The sequence below is a fragment of the Lissotriton helveticus genome, chromosome 12 (genome assembly GCF_964261635.1).
Source record: "Lissotriton helveticus chromosome 12, aLisHel1.1, whole genome shotgun sequence".
Lineage (NCBI taxonomy): Eukaryota > Metazoa > Chordata > Amphibia > Caudata > Salamandridae > Lissotriton > Lissotriton helveticus.
In genome coordinates, this window is record NC_136073.1 from 1,241,431 (window position 1) to 1,267,161 (window position 25,731).

At 62.2% G+C, this 25,731-nt stretch overlaps 1 protein-coding gene across 2 annotated transcripts in view; it reads left to right on the top strand.

Moving 5' to 3' along the window:
* The window catches only part of ADAMTSL5 (ADAMTS like 5), a 287,008-nt gene that overhangs the window by 42,738 nt on the left and 218,539 nt on the right, over positions 1-25,731 (top strand). Inside the window, exon 3 of one of the 2 annotated variants that reach the window (XM_078668537.1) lies at positions 24,152-24,336. The exons of the other annotated variant lie outside the window; for it this stretch is intronic. Within the exon in view, the coding sequence (XP_078524663.1) occupies positions 24,152-24,336 (185 nt within the window). The remainder of the gene's footprint in view (positions 1-24,151; positions 24,337-25,731) is intronic. 2 annotated transcript variants of the gene reach the window in all.

Here is a 25,731-nt window from a genome sequence, read left to right on the forward strand (position 1 = left end):
TCCTGGCAGAGGTGGGTTCAGAGGCTCTCTGTGGCAGAGGTGGGTTCAGAGGCTCTCTGTGGCAGAGGTGGGCTCAGAGGCTCTCTGTGGCAGAGGTGGGCTCAGAGGCTCTCTGTGGCAGAGGTGGGCTCAGAGGCTCTTTGTGGCCTGGCAGAGGTGGGCTCAGAGGCTCTCTGTGGCCTGGCAGAGGTGGGCTCAGAGGCTCTCGTTGTCCTGGCAGAGGTGGGTTCAGAGGCTCTCTGTGGCAGAGGTGGGCTCAGAGGTTCTCTGTGGCAGAGGTGGGCTCAGAGGCTCTCTGTGGCAGAGGTGGGTTCAGAGGCTCTCTGTGTCCTGGCAGAGGTGGGCTCAGAGGCTCTCTGTGTCCTGGCAGAGGTGGGCTCAGAGGCTCTCTGTGTCCTGGCAGAGGTGGGCTCAGAGGCTCTTTGTGGCCTGGCAGAGGTGGGCTCAGAGGCTCTCTGTGTCCTGGCAGAGGTGGGTTCAGAGGGTCTCTGTGGCAGAAGTGGGCTCAGAGGCTCTCTGTGGCAGAGGTGGGCTCAGAGGCTCTCTGTGGCAGAGGTGGGCTCAGAGGCTCTCTGTGGCCTGGCAGAGGTGGGCTCAGAGGCTCTCTGTGTCCTGGCAGAGGTGGGTTCAGAGGCTCTCTGTGGCAGAGGTGGGCTCAGAGGCTCTCTGTGTCCTGGCAGAGGTGGGCTCGGAGGCTCTCCGTGGCAGAGGTGGGCTCAGAGGCTCTCTGTGTCCTGGCAGAGGTGGGCTCAGAGGCTCTCTGTGTCCTGGCAGAGGTGGGCTCAGAGGCTCTCTGTGGCCTGGCAGAGGTGGGCTCAGAGGCTCTCTGTGGCCTGGCAGAGGTGGGTTCAGAGGCTCTCTGTGGCAGAGGTGGGCTCAGAGGCTCTCTGTGTCCTGGCAGAGGTGGGCTCAGAGGCTCTCTGTGGCCTGGCAGTGGTGGGCTCAGAGGCTCTCTGTGTCCTGGCAGAGGTGGGCTCAGAGGCTCTCTGTGGCAGAGGTGGGCTCAGAGGCTCTCTGTGTCCTGGCAGAGGTGGGTTCAGAGGCTCTCTGTGTCCTGGCAGAGGTGGGTTCAGAGGCTCTCTGTGTCCTGGCAGAGGTGGGTTCAGAGGCTCTCTGTGGCCTGGCAGAGGTGGGCTCAGAGGCTCTCTGTGGCCTGGATGTGGGCTCAGAGGCTCTCTGTGTCCTGGCAGAGGTGGGCTCAGAGGCTCTCTGTGGCAGAGGTGGGTTCAGAGGCTCTCTGTGTCAGAGGTGGGCTGAGAGGCTCTCTGTGGCAGAGGTGGGTTCAGAGGCTCTCTGTGTCCTGGCAGAGGTGGGCTCAGAGGCTCTCTGTGGCATAGGTGGGTTCAGAGGTTCTCTGTGTCCTGGCAGAGGTGGGCTCAGAGGCTCTCTGTGTCCTGGCAGAGGTGGGCTCAGAGGCTCTCTGTGGCCTGGCAGAGGTGGGCTCAGAGGCTCTCTGTGGCAGAGGTGGGCTCAGAGGCTCTCTGTGGCAGAGGTGGGTTCAGAGGCTCTCTGTGTCCTGGCAGAGGTGGGTTCAGAGGCTCTCTGTGGCAGCGGTGGGCTCAGAGGCTCTCTGTGTCCTGGCAGAGGTGGGCTCAGAGGCTCTCTGTGTCCTGGCAGAGGTGGGCTCAGAGGCTCTCTGTTTCCTGGCAGAGGTGGGCTCAGAGGCTCTCTGTGGCCTGGCAGAGGTGGGCTCAGAGGCTCTCTGTGGCAGAGGTGGGTTCAGAGGCTCTCTGTGGCCTGGATGTGGGCTCAGAGGCTCTCTGTGTCCTGGCAGAGGTGGGCTCAGAGGCTCTCTGTGGCAGAGGTGGGTTCAGAGGCTCTCTGTGGCCTGTCAGAGGTGGGCTCAGAGGCTCTCTGTGGCCTGGCAGAGGTGGGCTCAGAGGCTCTCTGTGGCCTGGCAGAGGTGGGATCAGAGGCTCTCTGTGGCCTGGCAGAGATGGGCTCAGAGGCTCTCTGTGTCCTGGCAGAGGTGGGCTCAGAGGCTCTCTGTGGCCTGGCAGAGATGGGCTCAGAGGCTCTCTGTGTCCTGACAGAGGTGGGCTCAGAGGCTCTCTGTGGCCTGGCAGAGGTGGGCTCAGAGGCTCTCTGTGGCAGAGGTGGGCTCAGAGCCTCTCTGTGTCCTGGCAGAGGTGGGCTCAGAGGCTCTCTGTGTCCTGGCAGAGGTGGGCTCAGAGGCTCTCTGTGTCCTGGATGTGGGCTCAGAGGTTCTCTGTGGCAGAGGTGGGCTCAGAGGCTCTCTGTGTCCTGGCAGAGGTGGGCTCAGAGGCTCTCTGTGTCCTGGCAGAGGTGGGTTCAGAGGCTCTCTGTGGCCTGGCAGAGGTGGGCTCAGAGGCTCTCTGTGGCCTGGATGTGGGCTCAGAGGCTCTCTGTGTCCTGGCAGAGGTGGGCTCAGAGGCTCTCTGTGGCAGAGGTGGGTTCAGAGGCTCTCTGTGGCAGAGGTGGGTTCAGAGGCTCTCTGTGTCCTGGCAGAGGTGGGCTCAGAGGCTCTCTGTGGCATAGGTGGGTTCAGAGGTTCTCTGTGTCCTGGCAGAGGTGGGCTCAGAGGCTCTCTGTGTCCTGGCAGAGGTGGGTTCAGAGGCTCTCTGTGTCCTGGCAGAGGTGGGCTCAGAGGCTCTCTGTGTCCTGGCAGAGGTGGGCTCAGAGGCTCTCTGTGGCCTGGCAGAGGTGGGCTCAGAGGCTCTCTGTGGCAGAGGTGGGCTCAGAGGCTCTCTGTGGCAGAGGTGGGTTCAGAGGCTCTCTGTGTCCTGGCAGAGGTGGGTTCAGAGGCTCTCTGTGGCAGCGGTGGGCTCAGAGGCTCTCTGTGTCCTGGCAGAGGTGGGCTCAGAGGCTCTCTGTGTCCTGGCAGAGGTGGGTTCAGAGGCTCTCTGTGTCCTGGCAGAGGTGGGCTTAGAGGCTCTCTGTGTCCTGGCAGAGGTGGGCTCAGAGGCTCTCTGTGGCAGAGGTGGGTTCAGAGGCTCTCTGTGGCCTGTCAGAGGTGGGCTCAGAGGCTCTCTGTGGCCTGGCAGAGGTGGGCTCAGAGGCTCTCTGTGGCAGAGGTGGGCTCAGAGGCTCTCTGTGGCCTGGCAGAGGTGGGCTCAGAGGCTCTCTGTGGGCTCAGAGGCTCTTTGTGGCCTGGCAGAGGTGGGCTCAGAGGCTCTCTGTGGCCTGGATGTGGGCTCAGAGGCTCTCTGTGGCCTGGCAGAGGTAGGCTCAGAGGCTCTCTGTGTCCTGGCAGAGGTGGGCTCAGAGGCTCTCTGTGTCCTGGCAGAGGTGGGTTCAGAGGCTCTCTATGGCCTGGCAGAGGTGGGCTCAGAGGCTCTCTGTGGCAGAGGTGGGCTCAGAGGCTCTCTGTGTCCTGGCAGAGGTGGGCTCAGAGGCTCTCTATGGCCTGGCAGAGGTGGGCTCAGAGGCTCTCTGTGGCCTGGCAGAGGTGCGCTCAGAGGCTCTCTGTGGCCTGGCAGAGGTGGGCTCAGAGGCTCTCTGTGTCCTGGCAGAGGTGGGCTCAGAGGCTCTCGTTGTCCTGGCAGAGGTGGGTTCAGAGGCTCTCTGTGGCAGAGGTGGGTTCAGAGGCTCTCTGTGGCAGAGGTGGGCTCAGAGGCTCTCTGTGGCAGAGGTGGGCTCAGAGGCTCTCTGTGGCAGAGGTGGGCTCAGAGGCTCTTTGTGGCCTGGCAGAGGTGGGCTCAGAGGCTCTCTGTGGCCTGGCAGAGGTGGGCTCAGAGGCTCTCGTTGTCCTGGCAGAGGTGGGTTCAGAGGCTCTCTGTGGCAGAGGTGGGCTCAGAGGTTCTCTGTGGCAGAGGTGGGCTCAGAGGCTCTCTGTGGCAGAGGTGGGTTCAGAGGCTCTCTGTGTCCTGGCAGAGGTGGGCTCAGAGGCTCTCTGTGTCCTGGCAGAGGTGGGCTCAGAGGCTCTCTGTGTCCTGGCAGAGGTGGGCTCAGAGGCTCTTTGTGGCCTGGCAGAGGTGGGCTCAGAGGCTCTCTGTGTCCTGGCAGAGGTGGGTTCAGAGGGTCTCTGTGGCAGAGGTGGGCTCAGAGGCTCTCTGTGGCAGAGGTGGGCTCAGAGGCTCTCTGTGGCAGAGGTGGGCTCAGAGGCTCTCTGTGGCCTGGCAGAGGTGGGCTCAGAGGCTCTCTGTGTCCTGGCAGAGGTGGGTTCAGAGGCTCTCTGTGGCAGAGGTGGGCTCAGAGGCTCTCTGTGTCCTGGCAGAGGTGGGCTCGGAGGCTCTCCGTGGCAGAGGTGGGCTCAGAGGCTCTCTGTGGCAGAGGTGGGTTCAGAGGCTCTCTGTGTCCTGGCAGAGGTGAGCTGGGAGGCTCTCTATGGCCTGGCAGAGGTGGGCTCAGAGGCTCTCTGTGTCCTGGCAGAGGTGGGCTCAGAGGCTCTCTGTGTCCTGGCAGAGGTGGGCTCAGAGGCTCTCTGTGGCCTGGCAGAGGTGGGCTCAGAGGCTCTCTGTGGCCTGGCAGAGGTGGGTTCAGAGGCTCTCTGTGGCAGAGGTGGGCTCAGAGGCTCTCTGTGTCCTGGCAGAGGTGGGCTCAGAGGCTCTCTGTGGCCTGGCACTGGTGGGCTCAGAGGCTCTCTGTGTCCTGGCAGAGGTGGGCTCAGAGGCTCTCTGTGGCAGAGGTGGGCTCAGAGGCTCTCTGTGTCCTGGCAGAGGTCGGTTCAGAGGCTCTCTGTGTCCTGGCAGAGGTGGGTTCAGAGGCTCTCTGTGTCCTGGCAGAGGTGGGTTCAGAGGCTCTCTGTGGCCTGGCAGAGGTGGGCTCAGAGGCTCTCTGTGGCCTGGATGTGGGCTCAGAGGCTCTCTGTGTCCTGGCAGAGGTGGGCTCAGAGGCTCTCTGTGGCAGAGGTGGGTTCAGAGGCTCTCTGTGTCAGAGGTGGGCTGAGAGGCTCTCTGTGGCAGAGGTGGGTTCAGAGGCTCTCTGTGTCCTGGCAGAGGTGGGCTCAGAGGCTCTCTGTGGCATAGGTGGGTTCAGAGGTTCTCTGTGTCCTGGCAGAGGTGGGCTCAGAGGCTCTCTGTGTCCTGGCAGAGGTGGGCTCAGAGGCTCTCTGTGGCCTGGCAGAGGTGGGCTCAGAGGCTCTCTGTGGCAGAGGTGGGCTCAGAGGCTCTCTGTGGCAGAGGTGGGTTCAGAGGCTCTCTGTGTCCTGGTAGAGGTGGGTTCAGAGGCTCTCTGTGGCAGCGGTGGGCTCAGAGGCTCTCTGTGTCCTGGCAGAGGTGGGCTCAGAGGCTCTCTGTGTCCTGGCAGAGGTGGGTTCAGAGGCTCTCTGTGTCCTGGCAGAGGTGGGCTCAGAGGCTCTCTGTGTCCTGGCAGAGGTGGGCTCAGAGGCTCTCTGTGGCCTGGCAGAGGTGGGCTCAGAGGCTCTCTGTGGCAGAGGTGGGTTCAGAGGCTCTCTGTGGCCTGGATGTGGGCTCAGAGGCTCTCTGTGTCCTGGCAGAGGTGGGCTCAGAGGCTCTCTGTGGCAGAGGTGGGTTCAGAGGCTCTCTGTGGCCTGTCAGAGGTGGGCTCAGAGGCTCTCTGTGGCCTGGCAGAGGTGGGCTCAGAGGCTCTCTGTGGCCTGGCAGAGGTGGGATCAGAGGCTCTCTGTGGCCTGGCAGAGATGGGCTCAGAGGCTCTCTGTGTCCTGGCAGAGGTGGGCTCAGAGGCTCTCTGTGGCCTGGCAGAGATGGGCTCAGAGGCTCTCTGTGTCCTGACAGAGGTGGGCTCAGAGGCTCTCTGTGGCCTGGCAGAGGTGGGCTCAGAGGCTCTCTGTGGCAGAGGTGGGCTCAGAGGCTCTCTGTGTCCTGGCAGAGGTGGGCTCAGAGGCTCTCTGTGTCCTGGCAGAGGTGGGCTCAGAGGCTCTCTGTGTCCTGGATGTGGGCTCAGAGGTTCTCTGTGGCAGAGGTGGGCTCAGAGGCTCTCTGTGTCCTGGCAGAGGTGGGTTCAGAGGCTCTCTGTGTCCTGGCAGAGGTGGGCTCAGAGGCTCTCTGTGTCCTGGCAGAGGTGGGTTCAGAGGCTCTCTGTGGCCTGGCAGAGGTGGGCTCAGAGGCTCTCTGTGGCCTGGATGTGGGCTCAGAGGCTCTCTGTGTCCTGGCAGAGGTGGGCTCAGAGGCTCTCTGTGGCAGAGGTGGGTTCAGAGGCTCTCTGTGGCAGAGGTGGGTTCAGAGGCTCTCTGTGTCCTGGCAGAGGTGGGTTCAGAGGCTCTCTGTGGCAGCGGTGGGCTCAGAGGCTCTCTGTGTCCTGGCAGAGGTGGGTTCAGAGGCTCTCTGTGGCATAGGTGGGTTCAGAGGTTCTCTGTGTCCTGGCAGAGGTGGGCTCAGAGGCTCTCTGTGGCCTGGCAGAGGTGGGTTCAGAGGCTCTCTGTGTCCTGGCAGAGGTGGGCTCAGAGGCTCTCTGTGGCCTGGCAGAGGAGGGCTCAGAGGCTCTCAGTGGCCTGGCAGAGGTGGGCTCAGAAGCTCTCAGTGGCCTGGCAGAGGTGGGCTCAGAGGCTCTCTGTGTCGTGGCAGAGGTGGGCTCAGAGGCTCTCAGTGGCCTGGCAGAGGTGGGCTCAGAGGCTCTCTGTGTCCTGGCAGAGGTGGGCTCAGAGGCCCTCTGTGGCCTGGCAGAGGTGGGCTCAGAGGCTCTCTGTGGCAGAGGTGGGTTCAGAGGCTCTCTGTGGCCTGGCAGAGGTGGGCTCAGGGGTTCTCTGTGGCAGAGGTGGGTTCAAAGGCTCTATGTGGCCTGGCAGAGGTGGGCTCAGAGGCTCTCTGTGGCCTGGCAGAGGTGGGCTCAGAGGTTCTCTGTGGCCTGGCAGAGGTGGGCTCAGAGACTCTCTGTGTCCTGGCAGAGGTGGGTTCAGAGGCTCTCTGTGTCCTGGCAGAGGTGGGCTCAGAGGCTCTCTGTGGCCTGGCAGAGGTGCGCTCAGAGGCTCTCTGTGGCCTGGCAGAGGTGGGCTCAGAGGCTCTCTGTGTCCTGGCAGAGGTGGGCTCAGAGGCTCTCGTTGTCCTGGCAGAGGTGGGTTCAGAGGCTCTCTGTGGCAGAGGTGGGTTCAGAGGCTCTCTGTGGCAGAGGTGGGCTCAGAGGCTCTCTGTGGCAGAGGTGGGCTCAGAGGCTCTCTGTGGCAGAGGTGGGCTCAGAGGCTCTTTGTGGCCTGGCAGAGGTGGGCTCAGAGGCTCTCTGTGGCCTGGCAGAGGTGGGCTCAGAGGCTCTCGTTGTCCTGGCAGAGGTGGGTTCAGAGGCTCTCTGTGGCAGAGGTGGGCTCAGAGGTTCTCTGTGGCAGAGGTGGGCTCAGAGGCTCTCTGTGGCAGAGGTGGGTTCAGAGGCTCTCTGTGTCCTGGCAGAGGTGGGCTCAGAGGCTCGCTGTGTCCTGGCAGAGGTGGGCTCAGAGGCTCTCTGTGTCCTGGCAGAGGTGGGCTCAGAGGCTCTTTGTGGCCTGGCAGAGGTGGGCTCAGAGGCTCTCTGTGTCCTGGCAGAGGTGGGTTCAGAGGGTCTCTGTGGCAGAGGTGGGCTCAGAGGCTCTCTGTGGCAGAGGTGGGCTCAGAGGCTCTCTGTGGCAGAGGTGGGCTCAGAGGCTCTCTGTGGCCTGGCAGAGGTGGGCTCAGAGGCTCTCTGTGTCCTGGCAGAGGTGGGTTCAGAGGCTCTCTGTGGCAGAGGTGGGCTCAGAGGCTCTCTGTGTCCTGGCAGAGGTGGGCTCGGAGGCTCTCCGTGGCAGAGGTGGGCTCAGAGGCTCTCTGTGGCAGAGGTGGGTTCAGAGGCTCTCTGTGTCCTGGCAGAGGTGAGCTGGGAGGCTCTCTATGGCCTGGCAGAGGTGGGCTCAGAAGCTCTCTGTGTCCTGGCAGAGGTGGGCTCAGAGGCTCTCTGTGTCCTGGCAGAGGTGGGCTCAGAGGCTCTCTGTGGCCTGGCAGAGGTGGGCTCAGAGGCTCTCTGTGGCCTGGCAGAGGTGGGTTCAGAGGCTCTCTGTGGCAGAGGTGGGCTCAGAGGCTCTCTGTGTCCTGGCAGAGGTGGGCTCAGAGGCTCTCTGTGGCCTGGCAGTGGTGGGCTCAGAGGCTCTCTGTGTCCTGGCAGAGGTGGGCTCAGAGGCTCTCTGTGGCAGAGGTGGGCTCAGAGGCTCTCTGTGTCCTGGCAGAGGTGGGTTCAGAGGCTCTCTGTGTCCTGGCAGAGGTGGGTTCAGAGGCTCTCTGTGTCCTGGCAGAGGTGGGTTCAGAGGCTCTCTGTGGCCTGGCAGAGGTGGGCTCAGAGGCTCTCTGTGGCCTGGATGTGGGCTCAGAGGCTCTCTGTGTCCTGGCAGAGGTGGGCTCAGAGGCTCTCTGTGGCAGAGGTGGGTTCAGAGGCTCTCTGTGTCAGAGGTGGGCTGAGAGGCTCTCTGTGGCAGAGGTGGGTTCAGAGGCTCTCTGTGTCCTAGCAGAGGTGGGCTCAGAGGCTCTCTGTGGCATAGGTGGGTTCAGAGGTTCTCTGTGTCCTGGCAGAGGTGGGCTCAGAGGCTCTCTGTGTCCTGGCAGAGGTGGGCTCAGAGGCTCTCTGTGGCCTGGCAGAGGTGGGCTCAGAGGCTCTCTGTGGCAGAGGTGGGCTCAGAGGCTCTCTGTGGCAGAGGTGGGTTCAGAGGCTCTCTGTGTCCTGGCAGAGGTGGGTTCAGAGGCTCTCTGTGGCAGCGGTGGGCTCAGAGGCTCTCTGTGTCCTGGCAGAGGTGGGCTCAGAGGCTCTCTGTGTCCTGGCAGAGGTGGGTTCAGAGGCTCTCTGTGTCCTGGCAGAGGTGGGCTCAGAGGCTCTCTGTGTCCTGGCAGAGGTGGGCTCAGAGGCTCTCTGTGGCCTGGCAGAGGTGGGCTCAGAGGCTCTCTGTGGCAGAGGTGGGTTCAGAGGCTCTCTGTGGCCTGGATGTGGGCTCAGAGGCTCTCTGTGTCCTGGCAGAGGTGGGCTCAGAGGCTCTCTGTGGCAGAGGTGGGTTCAGAGGCTCTCTGTGGCCTGTCAGAGGTGGGCTCAGAGGCTCTCTGTGGCCTGGCAGAGGTGGGCTCAGAGGCTCTTTGTGGCCTGGCAGAGGTGGGCTCAGAGGCTCTCTGTGGCCTGGCAGAGGTGGGCTCAGAGGCTCTCGTTGTCCTGGCAGAGGTGGGTTCAGAGGCTCTCTGTGGCAGAGGTGGGCTCAGAGGTTCTCTGTGGCAGAGGTGGGCTCAGAGGCTCTCTGTGGCAGAGGTGGGTTCAGAGGCTCTCTGTGTCCTGGCAGAGGTGGGCTCAGAGGCTCGCTGTGTCCTGGCAGAGGTGGGCTCAGAGGCTCTCTGTGTCCTGGCAGAGGTGGGCTCAGAGGCTCTTTGTGGCCTGGCAGAGGTGGGCTCAGAGGCTCTCTGTGTCCTGGCAGAGGTGGGTTCAGAGGGTCTCTGTGGCAGAGGTGGGCTCAGAGGCTCTCTGTGGCAGAGGTGGGCTCAGAGGCTCTCTGTGGCAGAGGTGGGCTCAGAGGCTCTCTGTGGCCTGGCAGAGGTGGGCTCAGAGGCTCTCTGTGTCCTGGCAGAGGTGGGTTCAGAGGCTCTCTGTGGCAGAGGTGGGCTCAGAGGCTCTCTGTGTCCTGGCAGAGGTGGGCTCGGAGGCTCTCCGTGGCAGAGGTGGGCTCAGAGGCTCTCTGTGGCAGAGGTGGGTTCAGAGGCTCTCTGTGTCCTGGCAGAGGTGAGCTGGGAGGCTCTCTATGGCCTGGCAGAGGTGGGCTCAGAGGCTCTCTGTGTCCTGGCAGAGGTGGGCTCAGAGGCTCTCTGTGTCCTGGCAGAGGTGGGCTCAGAGGCTCTCTGTGGCCTGGCAGAGGTGGGCTCAGAGGCTCTCTGTGGCCTGGCAGAGGTGGGTTCAGAGGCTCTCTGTGGCAGAGGTGGGCTCAGAGGCTCTCTGTGTCCTGGCAGAGGTGGGCTCAGAGGCTCTCTGTGGCCTGGCAGTGGTGGGCTCAGAGGCTCTCTGTGTCCTGGCAGAGGTGGGCTCAGATGCTCTCTGTGGCAGAGGTGGGCTCAGAGGCTCTCTGTGTCCTGGCAGAGGTGGGTTCAGAGGCTCTCTGTGTCCTGGCAGAGGTGGGTTCAGAGGCTCTCTGTGTCCTGGCAGAGGTGGGTTCAGAGGCTCTCTGTGGCCTGGCAGAGGTGGGCTCAGAGGCTCTCTGTGGCCTGGATGTGGGCTCAGAGGCTCTCTGTGTCCTGGCAGAGGTGGGCTCAGAGGCTCTCTGTGGCAGAGGTGGGTTCAGAGGCTCTCTGTGTCAGAGGTGGGCTGAGAGGCTCTCTGTGGCAGAGGTGGGTTCAGAGGCTCTCTGTGTCCTGGCAGAGGTGGGCTCAGAGGCTCTCTGTGGCATAGGTGGGTTCAGAGGTTCTCTGTGTCCTGGCAGAGGTGGGCTCAGAGGCTCTCTGTGTCCTGGCAGAGGTGGGCTCAGAGGCTCTCTGTGGCCTGGCAGAGGTGGGCTCAGAGGCTCTCTGTGGCAGAGGTGGGCTCAGAGGCTCTCTGTGGCAGAGGTGGGTTCAGAGGCTCTCTGTGTCCTGGCAGAGGTGGGTTCAGAGGCTCTCTGTGGCAGCGGTGGGCTCAGAGGCTCTCTGTGTCCTGGCAGAGGTGGGCTCAGAGGCTCTCTGTGTCCTGGCAGAGGTGGGTTCAGAGGCTCTCTGTGTCCTGGCAGAGGTGGGCTCAGAGGCTCTCTGTGTCCTGGCAGAGGTGGGCTCAGAGGCTCTCTGTGGCCTGGCAGAGGTGGGCTCAGAGGCTCTCTGTGGCAGAGGTGGGTTCAGAGGCTCTCTGTGGCCTGGATGTGGGCTCAGAGGCTCTCTGTGTCCTGGCAGAGGTGGGCTCAGAGGCTCTCTGTGGCAGAGGTGGGTTCAGAGGCTCTCTGTGGCCTGTCAGAGGTGGGCTCAGAGGCTCTCTGTGGCCTGGCAGAGGTGGGCTCAGAGGCTCTCTGTGGCCTGGCAGAGGTGGGATCAGAGGCTCTCTGTGGCCTGGCAGAGATGGGCTCAGAGGCTCTCTGTGTCCTGGCAGAGGTGGGCTCAGAGGCTCTCTGTGGCCTGGCAGAGATGGGCTCAGAGGCTCTCTGTGTCCTGACAGAGGTGGGCTCAGAGGCTCTCTGTGGCAGAGGTGGGCTCAGAGGCTCTCTGTGGCAGAGGTGGGCTCAGAGGCTCTCTGTGTCCTGGCAGAGGTGGGCTCAGAGGCTCTCTGTGTCCTGGCAGAGGTGGGCTCAGAGGCTCTCTGTGTCCTGGATGTGGGCTCAGAGGTTCTCTGTGGCAGAGGTGGGCTCAGAGGCTCTCTGTGTCCTGGCAGAGGTGGGTTCAGAGGCTCTCTGTGTCCTGGCAGAGGTGGGCTCAGAGGCTCTCTGTGTCCAGGCAGAGGTGGGTTCAGAGGCTCTCTGTGGCCTGGCAGAGGTGGGCTCAGAGGCTCTCTGTGGCCTGGATGTGGGCTCAGAGGCTCTCTGTGTCCTGGCAGAGGTGGGCTCAGAGGCTCTCTGTGGCAGAGGTGGGTTCAGAGGCTCTCTGTGGCAGAGGTGGGTTCAGAGGCTCTCTGTGTCCTGGCAGAGGTGGGCTCAGAGGCTCTCTGTGGCATAGGTGGGTTCAGAGGTTCTCTGTGTCCTGGCAGAGGTGGGCTCAGAGGCTCTCTGTGTCCTGGCAGAGGTGGGTTCAGAGGCTCTCTGTGTCCTGGCAGAGGTGGGCTCAGAGGCTCTCTGTGTCCTGGCAGAGGTGGGCTCAGAGGCTCTCTGTGGCCTGGCAGAGGTGGGCTCAGAGGCTCTCTGTGGCAGAGGTGGGCTCAGAGGCTCTCTGTGGCAGAGATGGGTTCAGAGGCTCTCTGTGTCCTGGCAGAGGTGGGTTCAGAGGCTCTCTGTGGCAGCGGTGGGCTCAGAGGCTCTCTGTGTCCTGGCAGAGGTGGGCTCAGAGGCTCTCTGTGTCCTGGCAGAGGTGGGTTCAGAGGCTCTCTGTGTCCTGGCAGAGGTGGGCTTAGAGGCTCTCTGTGTCCTGGCAGAGGTGGGCTCAGAGGCTCTCTGTGGCAGAGGTGGGTTCAGAGGCTCTCTGTGGCCTGTCAGAGGTGGGCTCAGAGGCTCTCTGTGGCCTGGCAGAGGTGGGCTCAGAGGCTCTCTGTGGCCTGGCAGAGGTGGGCTCAGAGGCTCTCTGTGGCAGAGGTGGGCTCAGAGGCTCTCTGTGGCCTGGCAGAGGTGGGCTCAGAGGCTCTCTGTGGGCTCAGAGGCTCTTTGTGGCCTGGCAGAGGTGGGCTCAGAGGCTCTCTGTGGCCTGGATGTGGGCTCAGAGGCTCTCTGTGGCCTGGCAGAGGTAGGCTCAGAGGCTCTCTGTGTCCTGGCAGAGGTGGGCTCAGAGGCTCTCTGTGTCCTGGCAGAGGTGGGTTCAGAGGCTCTCTATGGCCTGGCAGAGGTGGGCTCAGAGGCTCTCTGTGGCAGAGGTGGGCTCAGAGGCTCTCTGTGTCCTGGCAGAGGTGGGCTCAGAGGCTCTCTATGGCCTGGCAGAGGTGGGCTCAGAGGCTCTCTATAGCCTGGCAGAGGTGGGCTCAGAGGCTCTCTGTGTCCTGGCAGAGGTGGGCTCAGAGGCCCTCTGTGGCCTGGCAGAGGTGGGCTCAGAGGCTCTCTGTGGCAGAGGTGGGTTCAGAGGCTCTCTGTGTCCTGGCAGAGGTGCGCTCAGAGGCTCTCTGTGGCCTGGCAGAGGTGGGCTCAGAGGCTCTCTGTGTCCTGGCAGAGGTGGGCTCAGAGGCTCTCTGTAGCCTGGCAGAGGTGGGCTCAGAGGCTCTCTGTGGCCTGGCAGAGGTGGGCTCAGAGGCTCTCTGTGTCCTGGCAGAGGTGGGCTCAGAGGTTCTCTGTGGCCTGGCAGAGGTGGGCTCAGAGGCTCTCTGTGGCAGAGGAGGGTTCAGAGGCTCTCTGTGTCCAGGCAGAGGTGGGCTCAGAGGCTCTCTGTGTCCTGGCAGAGGTGGGCTCGGAGGCTCTCTGTGGCCTGGCAGAGGTGGGCTCAGAGGCTCTCTGTGTCCTGGCAGAGGTGGGCTCAGAGGCTCTCTGTGGCCTGGCAGAGGTGGGTTCAGAGGCTCTCTGTGTCCTGGCAGAGGTGGGCTCAGAGACTCTCTGTGGCAGAGGTGGGCTCAGAGGCTCTCTGTGGCCTGGCAGAGGTGGGCTCAGAGGCTCTCTGTGGCCTGGCAGAGGTGGGCTCAGAGGCTCTCTGTGGCCTGGCAGACGTGGGCTCAGAGGCTCTCTGTGGCCCGGCAGAGGTGGGCTCAGAGGCTCTCTGTGTCCTGGCAGAGGTGGGCTCAGAGGCTCTCTGTGTCCTGGCAGAGGTGGGCTCAGAGGCTCTCTGTGTCCTGGCAGAGGTGGGCTCAGAGGCTCTCTGTGGCAGAGGTGGGTTCAGAGGCTCTCTGTGTCCTGGCAGAGGTGGGCTCAGAGGCTCTCTGTGTCCTGGCAGAGGTGGGCTCAGAGGCTCTCTGTAGCCTGACAGAGGTGGGCTCAGAGGCTCTCTGTGTCCTGGCAGAGGTGGGCTCAGAGGCTCTCTGTGGCCTGGCAGAGGTGGGTTCAGAGGCTCTCTGTGTCCTGGCAGAGGTGGGCTCAGAGGCTCTCTGTGGCCTGGCAGAGGTGGGCTCAGAGGCTCTCTGTGTCTTGGCAGAGGTGGGTTCAGAGGCTCTTTGTGGCCTGGCAGAGGTGGGCTCAGAGGCTCTCTGTGGCCTGGCAGAGGTGGGCTCAGAGGCTCTCTGTGTCCTGGCAGAGTTGGGCTCAGAGGCTCTCTATGGCCTGGCAGAGGTGGGCTCAGAGGCTCTCTATAGCCTGGCAGAGGTGGGCTCAGAGGCTCTCTGTGGCCTGGCAGAGGTGGGCTCAGAGGCTCTCTGTGGGCTCAGAGGCTCTCTGTGGCCTGGCAGAGGTGGGCTCAGAGGCCCTCTGTGGCCTGGTAGAGGTGGGCTCAGAGGCTCTCTGTGGCAGAGGTGGGTTCAGAGGCTCTCTGTGGCCTGGCAGAGGTGGGCTCAGGGGTTCTCTGTGGCAGAGGTGGGTTCAAAGGCTCTATGTGGCCTGGCAGAGGTGGGCTCAGAGGCTCTCTGTGGCCTGGCAGAGGTGGGCTCAGAGGTTCTCTGTGGCCTGGCAGAGGTGGGCTCAGAGGCTCTCTGTGTCCTGGCAGAGGTGGGTTCAGAGGCTCTCTGTGTCCTGGCAGAGGTGCGCTCAGAGGCTCTCTGTGGCCTGGCAGAGGTGGGCTCAGAGGCTCTCTGTGGCCTGGCAGGGGTGGGCTCAGAGGCTCTCTATGGCAGAGGTGGGTTCAGAGGCTCTCTGTGGCCTGGCAGAGGTGGGTTCAGAGGCTCTCTGTGGCAGAGGTGGGCTCAGAGGCTCTCTGTGTCCTGGCAGAGGTGGGCTCAGAGGCTCTCTATGGCAGAGGTGGGTTCAGAGGCTCTCCGTGGCCTGGCAGAGGTGGGTTCAGAGGCTCTCTGTGTCCTGGCAGTGGTGGGCTCAGAGGCTCTTTGTGGCCTGGCAGAGGTGGGCTCAGAGGCTCTCTGTGGCCTGGCAGAGGTGGGTTCAGAGGCTCTCTGTGTCCTGGCAGAGGTGGGCTCAGAGGCTCTCTGTGGCAGAGGTGGGCTCAGAGGTTCTCTGTGGCCTGGCAGAGGTGGGTTCAGAGGCTCTCTGTGTCCTGGCAGAGGTGGGCTCAGAGGCTCTCTGTGTCCTGGCAGAGGTGGGCTCAGAGGCTCTCTATGGCCTGGCAGAGGTGGGCTCAGAGGCTCTCTATAGCCTGGCAGAGGTGGGCTCAGAGGCTCTCTGTGGCCTGGCAGAGGTGGGCTCAGAGGCCCTCTGTGGCCTGGCAGAGGTGGGCTCAGAGGCTCTCTGTGGCAGAGGTGGGTTCAGAGGCTCTCTGTGGCCTGGCAGAGGTGGGCTCAGGGGTTCTCTGTGGCAGAGGTGGGTTCAATGGCTCTCTGTGGCCTGGCAGAGGTGGGCTCAGAGGTTCTCTGTGGCCTGGCAGAGGTGGGCTCAGAGGCTCTCTGTGTCCTGGCAGAGGTGGGTTCAGAGGCTCTCTGTGTCCTGCAGAGGTGCGCTCAGAGGCTCTCTGTGGCCTGGCAGAGGTGGGCTCAGAGGCTCTCTGTGTCCTGGCAGAGGTGGGCTCAGAGGCTCTCTGTAGCCTGGCAAAGGTGGGCTCAGAGGCTCTCTGTGGCCTGGCAGAGGTGGGCTCAGAGGCTCTCTGTGGCCTGGCAGAGGTGGGTTCAGAGGCTCTCTGTGTCCTGGCAGAGGTGCGCTCAGAGGCTCTCTGTGGCCTGGCAGAGGTGGGCTCAGAGGCTCTCTATGTCCTGGCAGAGGTGGGCTCAGAGGCTCTCTGTAGCCTGGCAGAGGTGGGCTCAGAGGCCCTCTGTGTCCTGACAGAGGTGGGCTCAGAGGCTCTCTGTGGCAGAGGTGGGCTCAGAGGCTCTCTGTGGCCTCGATGTGGGCTCAGAGGCTCTATATGTCCTGGCAGAGGTGGGCTCAGAGGCTCTCTGTGGGCTCAGAGGCTCTCTGTGTCCTGGCAGAGGTGGGCTCAGAGGCTCTCTGTGTCCTGGCAGAGGTGGGCTCAGAGGCTCTCTGTGTCCTGGCAGAGGTGGGCTCAGAGGCTCTCTGTGGCAGAGGTGGGTTCAGAGGCTCTCTGTGGCCTGGCAGAGGTGGGCTCAGAGGCTCTCTGTGGCAGAGGTGGGTTCAGAGGCTCTCTGTGTCCTGGCAGAGGTGGGTTCAGAGGCTCTCTGTGGCCTGGCAGAGGTGGGCTCAGAGGCTCTTTGTGTCCTGGCAGAGGTGGGTTCAGAGGCTCTCTGTGTCCTGACAGAGGTGGGTTCAGAGGCTCTCTGTGTCCTGGCAGAGGTGGGCTCAGAGGCTCTCTGTGTCCTGGCAGAGGTGGGTTCAGAGGCTCTCTGTGGCCTGGCAGGGGTGGGCTCAGAGGCTCTCTGTGTCCTGACAGAGGTGGGCTCAGAGGCTCTCTGTGGCCTGGTAGAGGTGGGTTCAGAGGCTCTCTGTGGCAGAGCTGGGTTCAGAGGCTCTCTGTGGCAGAGGTGGGCTCAGAGGCTCTCTGTGTCCTGGCAGTGGTGGGCTCAGAGGCTCTTTGTGGCCTGGCAGTGGTGGGTTCAGAGGCTCTCTGTGGCAGAGGTGGGTTCAGAGGCTCTCTGTGGCAGAGGTGGGCTCAGAGGCTCTCTGTGTCCTGCCAGAGGTGGGCTCAGAGGCTCTCTGTGGCAGAGGTGGGTTCAGAGGCTCTCTGTGTCCTGGCAGAGGTGGGCTCAGAGGCTCTCTTTGGCCTGGCAGAGGTGGGCTCAGAGGCTCTCTGTGTCCTGGCAGAGGTGGGCTCAGAGGCTCTCTGTGTCCTGGCAGAGGTGGGCTCAGAGGCTCTCTGTGGCAGAGGTGGGTTCAGAGGCTCTCTGTGGCCTGGCAGAGGTGGGCTCAGGGGTTCTCTGTGGCAGAGGTGGGTTCAAAGGCTCTATGTGGCCTGGCAGAGGTGGGCTCAGAGGCTCTCTGTGGCCTGGCAGAGGTGGGCTCAGAGGTTCTCTGTGGCCTGGCAGAGGTGGGCTCAGAGGCTCTCTGTGTCCTGGCAGAGGTGGGTTCAGAGGCTCTCTGTGTCCTGGCAGAGGTGCGCTCAGAGGCTCTCTGTGGCCTGGCAGAGGTGGGCTCAGAGGCTCTCTGTGGCCTGGCAGGGGTGGGCTCAGAGGCTCTCTATGGCAGAGGTGGGTTCAGAGGCTCTCTGTGGCCTGGCAGAGGTGGGTTCAGAGGCTCTCTGTGGCAGAGGTGGGCTCAGAGGCTCTCTGTGTCCTGGCAGAGGTGGGCTCAGAGGCTCTCTATGGCAGAGGTGGGTTCAGAGGCTCTCTGTGGCCTGGCAGAGGTGGGTTCAGAGGCTCTCTGTGTCCTGGCAGTGGTGGGCTCAGAGGCTCTTTGTGGCCTGGCAGAGGTGGGCTCAGAGGCTCTCTGTGGCCTGGCAGAGGTGGGTTCAGAGGCTCTCTGTGTCCTGGCAGAGGTGGGCTCAGAGGCTCTCTGTGGCAGAGGTGGGCTCAGAGGTTCTCTGTGGCCTGGCAGAGGTGGGTTCAGAGGCTCTCTGTGTCCTGGCAGAGGTGGGCTCAGAGGCTCTCTGTGTCCTGGCAGAGGTGGGCTCAGAGGCTCTCTATGGCCTGGCAGAGGTGGGCTCAGAGGCTCTCTATAGCCTGGCAGAGGTGGGCTCAGAGGCTCTCTGTGGCCTGGCAGAGGTGGGCTCAGAGGCCCTCTGTGGCCTGGCAGAGGTGGGCTCAGAGGCTCTCTGTGGCAGAGGTGGGTTCAGAGGCTCTCTGTGGCCTGGCAGAGGTGGGCTCAGGGGTTCTCTGTGGCAGAGGTGGGTTCAATGGCTCTCTGTGGCCTGGCAGAGGTGGGCTCAGAGGTTCTCTGTGGCCTGGCAGAGGTGGGCTCAGAGGCTCTCTGTGTCCTGGCAGAGGTGGGTTCAGAGGCTCTCTGTGTCCTGGCAGAGGTGCGCTCAGAGGCTCTCTGTGGCCTGGCAGAGGTGGGCTCAGAGGCTCTCTGTGTCCTGGCAGAGGTGGGCTCAGAGGCTCTCTGTAGCCTGGCAAAGGTGTGCTCAGAGGCTCTCTGTGGCCTGGCAGAGGTGGGCTCAGAGGCTCTCTGTGGCCTGGCAGAGGTGGGTTCAGAGGCTCTCTGTGTCCTGGCAGAGGTGCGCTCAGAGGCTCTCTGTGGCCTGGCAGAGGTGGGCTCAGAGGCTCTCTATGTCCTGGCAGAGGTGGGCTCAGAGGCTCTCTGTAGCCTGGCAGAGGTGGGCTCAGAGGCCCTCTGTGTCCTGACAGAGGTGGGCTCAGAGGCTCTCTGTGGCAGAGGTGGGCTCAGAGGCTCTCTGTGGCCTCGATGTGGGCTCAGAGGCTCTATATGTCCTGGCAGAGGTGGGCTCAGAGGCTCTCTGTGGGCTCAGAGGCCCTCTGTGTCCTGGCAGAGGTGGGCTCAGAGGCTCTCTGTGTCCTGGCAGAGGTGGGCTCAGAGGCTCTCTGTGTCCTGGCAGAGGTGGGCTCAGAGGCTCTCTGTGGCAGAGGTGGGTTCAGAGGCTCTCTGTGGCCTGGCAGAGGTGGGCTCAGAGGCTCTCTGTGGCAGAGGTGGGTTCAGAGGCTCTCTGTGTCCTGGCAGAGGTGGGTTCAGAGGCTCTCTGTGGCCTGGCAGAGGTGGGCTCAGAGGCTCTTTGTGTCCTGGCAGAGGTGGGTTCAGAGGCTCTCTGTGTCCTGACAGAGGTGGGTTCAGAGGCTCTCTGTGTCCTGGCAGAGGTGGGCTCAGAGGCTCTCTGTGTCCTGGCAGAGGTGGGTTCAGAGGCTCTCTGTGGCCTGGCAGGGGTGGGCTCAGAGGCTCTCTGTGTCCTGACAGAGGTGGGCTCAGAGGCTCTCTGTGGCCTGGTAGAGGTGGGTTCAGAGGCTCTCTGTGGCAGAGCTGGGTTCAGAGGCTCTCTGTGGCAGAGGTGGGCTCAGAGGCTCTCTGTGTCCTGGCAGTGGTGGGCTCAGAGGCTCTTTGTGGCCTGGCAGTGGTGGGTTCAGAGGCTCTCTGTGGCAGAGGTGGGTTCAGAGGCTCTCTGTGGCAGAGGTGGGCTCAGAGGCTCTCTGTGTCCTGCCAGAGGTGGGCTCAGAGGCTCTCTGTGGCAGAGGTGGGTTCAGAGGCTCTCTGTGTCCTGGCAGAGGTGGGCTCAGAGGCTCTCTTTGGCCTGGCAGAGGTGGGCTCAGAGGCTCTCTGTGTCCTGGCAGAGGTGGGCTCAGAGGCTCTCTGTGTCCTGGCAGAGGTGGGCTAAGAGGCTCTCTGTGGCCTGGCAGAGGTGGGTTCAGAGGCTCTCTGTGTCCTGGCAGAGGTGGGCTCAGAGACTCTCTGTGGCAGAGGTGGGCTCAGAGGCTCTCTGTGGCAGAGGTGGGTTCAGAGGCTCTCTGTGGCAGAGGTGGGTTCAGAGGATCTCTGTGGCCTGACAGAGGTGGGCTCAGAGGCTCTCTGTGTCCTGGCAGAGGTGGGCTCAGAGGCTCTCTGTGGCCTGGCAGAGGTGGGTTCAGAGGCTCTCTGTGGCAGCGGTGGGCTCAGAGGCTCTCTGTGGCAGAGGTGGGTTCAGAGGCCCTCTGTGTCCTGGCAGAGGTGGGCTCAGAGGCTCTCTGTGTCCTTGCAGAGGTGGGCTCAGAGGCTCTCTATGGCCTGGCAGAGGTGGGTTCAGAGGCTCTCTGTGTCCTTGCAGAGGTGGGCTCAGAGGCTCTCTGTGTCCTTGCAGAGGTGGGCTCAGAGGCTCTCTGTGTCCTTGCAGAGATGGGCTCAGAGGCTCTCTATGGCCTGGCAGTGGTGGGCTCAGAGGCTCTCTGTGGCCTGGCAGAGGTGGGTTCAGAGGCTCTCTGTGTCCTGGCAGAGGTGGGCTCAGAGGCTCTCTGTGGCAGAGGTGGGTTCAGAGGCTCTCTGTGGCAGAGGTGGGTTCAGAGGATCTCTGTGGCCTGGCAGAGGTGGGCTCAGAGGCTCTCTGTGGCCTGGATGTGGGCTCAGAGGCTCTCTGTGGCCTGGCAGAGGTGGGCTCAGAGGCTCTCTGTGTCCTGGCAGAGGTGGGCTCAGAGGCTCTCTGTGGCCTGGCATAGGTGAGCTCGGAGGCTCTCTGTGGCCTGGCAGAGGTGGGCTCAGAGGCTCTCTGTGGCCTGGCAGAGGTGGGCTCAGAGGCTCTCTGTGGCCTGGATGTGGGCTCAGAGGCTCTCTGTGTCCTGGCAGAGGTGGGCTCAGAGGCTCTCTGTGTCCTGGCAGAGGTGGGTTCAGAGGCTCTCTGTGGCCTGGCAGAGGTGGGCTCAGAGGCTCTCTGTGGCAGAGGTGGGCTCAGAGGCTCTCTGTGGCCTGGATGTGGGCTCAGAGGCTCTCTGTGTCCTGGCAGAGGTGGGCTCAGAGGCTCTCTGTGGCAGAGGTGGGTTCAGAGGCTCTCTGTGGCAGAGGTGGGCTCAGAGGATCTCTGTGGCCTGGCAGAGGTGGGCTCAGAGGCTCTCTGTGGCCTGGCAGAGGTGGGCTCAGAGGCTCTCTGTGTCCTGGCAGAGGAGGGTTCAGAGGCTCTCTGTGTCCTGGCAGAGGTGCGCTCAGAGGCTTTCTGTGGCCTGGCAGAGGTGGGCTCAGAGGTGTCCTGGCAGAGGTGGGCTCAGAGGCTCTCTGTGTCCTGGCAGAGGTGGGCTCAGAGGCTCTCTGTGTCCTGGCAGAGGTGGGCTCAGATGCTCTCTGTGGCCTGGCAGAGGTGGGCTCAGATGCTCTCTGTGGCCTGGCTGAGGTGGGCTCAGAAGCTCTCTGTGTCCTGGCAGAGGTGGGCTCAGAGGTGTCCTGGCAGAGGTGGGTTCAGAGGCTCTCCGTGGCCTGGCAGAGGTGGGCTCAGAGGCTCTCTGTGTCCTGGCAGAGGTGGGCTCAGAGGCTCTCTGTGTCCTGGCAGAGGTGGGCTCAGAGGCTCTCTGTGTCCTGGCAGAGGTGGGCTCAGAGGCTCTCTGTGGCACAGGTGGGTTCAGAGGCTCTCTATGTCCTGGCAGTGGTGGGCTCGGAGGTTCTCTGTGGCCTGGCAGAGGTGGGCTCAGAGGCTCTCTGTGTCCTGGCAGAGGAGGGTTCAGAGGCTCTCTGTGTCAGAGGTGGGCTCAGAGGCTCTCTGTGGCCTGGCAGAGGTGGGCTCAGAGGCTCTCTGTGTCCTGGCAGAGGTGGGCTCAGAGGCTCTCTGTGTCCTGGCAGAGGTGGGCTCAGAGGCTCTCTGTGTCCTGGCAGAGGTGAGCTCAGAGGCTCCTTGTATCCTGGCAGAGGTGGGTTCAGAGGCTCTCTGTGGCCTGGCAGAGGTGGGCTCAGAGGCTCTCTGTGGCCTGGCAGAGGTGGGCTCAGAGGCTCTCTGTGGCCTGGCAGAGGTGGGCTCAGAGGCTCTCTGCTGCCTGGCAGAGGTGGGCTCGGAGGCTCTCTGTGGCAGAGGAGGGTTCAGAGGCTATCTGTGGCCTGGCAGAGGTGGGTTCAGAGGCTCTCTGTGTCCTGGCAGTGGTGGGCTCAGAGGCTCTCTGTGGCCTGGCAGAGGTGGGCTCGGAGGCTCTCTGTGGCCTGGCAGAGGTGGGCTCGGAGGCTCTCTGTGGCCTGGCAGAGATGGGTTCAGAGGCTCTCTGTGGCAGAGGTGGGCTCAGAGGCTCTCTGTGGCCTGGCAGAGGTGGGCTCGGAGGCTCTCTGTGGCAGAGGAGGGTTCAGAGGCTCTCTGTGGCTGAGGTGGGCTCAGAGGCTCTCTGTGTCCTGGCAGAGGTGGGCTCAGAGGTGTCCTGGCAGAGGTGGGCTCAGAGGCTCTCTGTGTCCTGGCAGAGGTGGGTTCAGAGGCTCTCTGTGGCCTGGCAGAGGTGGGCTCAGAGGCTCTCTGTGGCAGAGGTGGGCTCAGAGGCTCTCTGTGGCCTGGATGTGGGCTCAGAGGCTCTCTGTGTCCTGGCAGAGGTGGGCTCAGAGGCTCTCTGTGGCAGAGGTGGGTTCAGAGGCTCTCTGTGGCAGAGGTGGGCTCAGAGGATCTCTGTGGCCTGGCAGAGGTGGGCTCAGAGGCTCTCTGTGGCCTGGCAGAGGTGGGCTCAGAGGCTCTCTGTGTCCTGGCAGAGGAGGGTTCAGAGGCTCTCTGTGTCCTGGCAGAGGTGCGCTCAGAGGCTTTCTGTGGCCTGGCAGAGGTGGGCTCAGAGGTGTCCTGGCAGAGGTGGGCTCAGAGGCTCTCTGTGTCCTGGCAGAGGTGGGCTCAGAGGCTCTCTGTGTCCTGGCAGAGGTGGGCTCAGATGCTCTCTGTGGCCTGGCAGAGGTGGGCTCAGATGCTCTCTGTGGCCTGGCTGAGGTGGGCTCAGAAGCTCTCTGTGTCCTGGCAGAGGTGGGCTCAGAGGTGTCCTGGCAGAGGTGGGTTCAGAGGCTCTCCGTGGCCTGGCAGAGGTGGGCTCAGAGGCTCTCTGTGTCCTGGCAGAGGTGGGCTCAGAGGCTCTCTGTGTCCTGGCAGAGGTGGGCTCAGAGGCTCTCTGTGTCCTGGCAGAGGTGGGCTCAGAGGCTCTCTGTGGCACAGGTGGGTTCAGAGGCTCTCTATGTCCTGGCAGTGGTGGGCTCGGAGGTTCTCTGTGGCCTGGCAGAGGTGGGCTCAGAGGCTCTCTGTGTCCTGGCAGAGGAGGGTTCAGAGGCTCTCTGTGTCAGAGGTGGGCTCAGAGGCTCTCTGTGGCCTGGCAGAGGTGGGCTCAGAGGCTCTCTGTGTCCTGGCAGAGGTGGGCTCAGAGGCTCTCTGTGTCCTGGCAGAGGTGGGCTCAGAGGCTCTCTGTGTCCTGGCAGAGGTGAGCTCAGAGGCTCCTTGTATCCTGGCAGAGGTGGGTTCAGAGGCTCTCTGTGGCCTGGCAGAGGTGGGCTCAGAGGCTCTCTGTGGCCTGGCAGAGGTGGGCTCAGAGGCTCTCTGTGGCCTGGCAGAGGTGGGCTCAGAGGCTCTCTGCTGCCTGGCAGAGGTGGGCTCGGAGGCTCTCTGTGGCAGAGGAGGGTTCAGAGGCTATCTGTGGCCTGGCAGAGGTGGGTTCAGAGGCTCTCTGTGTCCTGGCAGTGGTGGGCTCAGAGGCTCTCTGTGGCCTGGCAGAGGTGGGCTCGGAGGCTCTCTGTGGCCTGGCAGAGGTGGGCTCGGAGGCTCTCTGTGGCCTGGCAGAGATGGGTTCAGAGGCTCTCTGTGGCAGAGGTGGGCTCAGAGGCTCTCTGTGGCCTGGCAGAGGTGGGCTCGGAGGCTCTCTGTGGCAGAGGAGGGTTCAGAGGCTCTCTGTGGCTGAGGTGGGCTCAGAGGCTCTCTGTGTCCTGGCAGAGGTGGGCTCAGAGGTGTCCTGGCAGAGGTGGGTTCAGAGGCTCTCTGTGTCCTGGCAGAGGTGGGTTCAGAGGCTCTCTGCGGCCTGGCAGAGGTGGGCTCAGAGGCTCTCTGTGGCCTGGCAGAGGTGGGCTCAGAGGCTCTCTGTGTCCTGGCAGAGGTGGGCTCAGAGGCTCTCTGTGGCCTGGCAGAGGTGGGCTCAGAGGCTCTCTGTGTCCTGGCAGAGGTGGGCTCAGAGGCTCTCTGTGTCCTGGCAGAGGTGGGCTCAGAGGCTCTCTGTGTCCTAGCAGAGATGGGTTCAGAGGCTCTCTGTGGCCTGTCAGAGGTGAGCTCAGAGGCTCTCTGTGTCCTGGCAGAGGAGGGTTCAGAGGCTCTCTGTGGCACAGGTGGGTTCAGAGGCTCTCTGTGTCCTGGCAGAGGTGGGCTCAGAGGTGTCCTGGCAGAGGTGGGTTCAGAGGCTCTCTGTGTCCTGGCAGAGGTGGGCTCAGAGGCTCTCTGTGGCACAGGTGGGTTCAGAGGCTCTCTGTGTCCTGGCAGAGGTGGGCTCGGAGGTTCTCTGTGGCAGAGGTGGGTTCAGAGGCTCTCTGTGGGCTCAGAGGCTCTCTGTGGCCTGGCAGAGGTGGGCTCAGAGGCTCTCTGTGGCCTGGCAGAGGTGGGTTCAGAGGCTCTCTGTGTCCTGGCAGAGGTGGGTTCAGAGGCTCTCTGTGTCCTGGCAGAGGTGGGTTCAGAGGCTCTCAGTGGCCTGGCAGAGGTGGGCTCGGAGGCTCTCTGTGGGCTCAGAGGCTCTCTGTGTCCTGGCAGAGGTGGGCTCAGAGGTGTCCTGGCAGAGGTGGGCTCAGAGGCTCTCTGAGGCCTGGCAGAGGTGGGTTCAGAGGCTCTCTGAGGCCTGGCAGAGGTGGGTTCGAGGCTCTCTGTGTCCTGGCAGAGGTGGGTTCAGAGGCTCTCTGAGGCCTGGCAGAGGTGGGTTCAGAGGCTCTCTGTGTCCTGGCAGAGGTGGGCTCAGAGGCTCTCTGTGGCCTGGCAGAGGTGGGCTCAGAGGCTCTCTGTGGCCTGGCAGAGGTGGGCTCAGAGGCTCTCTGTGGCCGAGGTGGGTTCAGAGGCTCTCTGTGGCAGAGGTGGGTTCAGAGGCTCTCTGTGGCAGAGGTGGGTTCAGAGGCTCTCTGTGGCAGAGGTGGGTTCAGAGGCTCTCTGTGGCAGAGGTGGGCTCAGAGGCTCTATGTGGCCTGGCAGAGGTGGGTTCAGAGGCTCTCTGTGGCCCTGTGGATGTGGTTGAGGAAGGTCTGTAAGCCCTGTCAAGGTTGGTTAAGTACCTATGTGTGCTGGCACTGGTCTTATGCTCTATGTGGCCGTACACATGTTGGTGTAAGGCTATTTGTGACATGGCAGAGGTCGGTGTAAGCTAATTTAGTGCCCCAATTTCTGGCTGCAGTGCAATACTTAGTAAGAGAATACATCACAGTTTTTGGTAACTCAACAAGCCCCCAGTAAGGCTAAGGCAGCCCTAATGCTTGTCTCCCCTCTCTCTTTTTTAACAGGGGACCGATGGCAGGACCCAAGGACTATCTCTATTGCGTAACCCGCACCCACCAGGGCTCGGACTCGTTTCTCAACACCCCCTGCGTCCTCCGGCACCTGGGCAGTGGGCCACCTGGGGCGGCTGGAGTGCCTGCTCCAGTGAGTGCGGTGAAGGTGCCTCTGTGAGGACACGGAGGTGCATTAGGTGAGTCTCACACTGCACAGCAGAACTACTGAGAAGGGGTGACTGTGAAAGATGCTGGGCTGGCCTCCTCCACAGAGAGCCTCAAGCCTGACGCCAGAAGGTCCTGCTCAGCGTAACACTCAAAGAGTGCCAAGCTGGTGTCAAACAAATCCTTCAAGCACTGCACGGCTGGCCTCAAAGACCTCAAAATTGGGCAAGTCTGGCCTCAAATATATCCTCAGAGCAGTGCATGGCTGGTATCATAAAACATCACCCATGCAGTGCAAGGTTGGTCTCACACCCATCCTCAAAGTACTTCTAGTCTAGCTTTAAAGACATTCTGCAAGCAGTGCGAGGCTGGCTTCAAACCGATTAGAAGCTTATAGCTCCACAGTGGGATGGTGAATAAAGTGTCACTTTCAGCCTCAGAGCCAAGCACTCACACCATCAAGGGCTCTTGTGCAATGTACAGGAATCAACATTACGCACACTGGTGAGTGGCTGAATTGATCCCATCTCCTTGGAAGAGTCTGTTCTGCAGCCCTGGGGGGAGGAGAATAGACGGAGGAACTTTTGTCCAAGCAGAGTTTCCCAAACTATAGGTCATGAGCCAGTGGTGTCAGGACTTGACAAATCATAAAAAAGTTACCCAACCTGCACGTCTAGTGGCTTGAATAATCAACTTGACCGAACTGTAATGTATTTGCTCCATGCACTGGTTTCAAATTGTTTGATCCTAGACAAATTTTTCATTTCATCGAGTCGCCTTTTTCTTCATTATCAAATATGAGAGTGTTGGAAATGGCTCTTTTTTGCAGGGTTATCCCCAAAGTTTTTGCTTCTTCCTCCTATTTTATCCTGACCTGTCTTTGTTGGTTTTAGAACTCAGGACACTTTACCGTTGCTGATCAGTGGTAAAGTGCATATGCTCTCTGTGTAAATTGTGTTATGGATTGGTGTTTCAAAGATTGTCATATTTGATTTACTAGTAAGTCCCTAGTAAAGTACACTGAGAGTGCCAGTGCCTGTAAATCAAATGCTGCTAGTGGGCCTGCCGCGCTGATTGTGCCACCCAGAGAAGTAGCCCAGTAAAGGTAACTCAGACCTGCCACCGCAGTGTCTGCGCGCAGTTTGTGACTGCCATGTCCACTTAGCAAGTGTACCTACTTTCCAGGCCCTCATCTTCCCTATTCTTACATATAAGTCACCCCTAAGGTAGGCCCAAGGTACCTATGTGGGCAGGGTGATGTGCATGTTAAAGGTAGGACATGTACTGGTGTGTGTGACATGCCCTGGTAGTGAATTACAGTGCATTTCGTTTTTCAATATGGAAAGGCTATCTGTCCCATATGGTAGAATAGGAGTTTATTTATAACATCTTATAAGTATAACTTCCCATTGGGACTAGATAGGAAA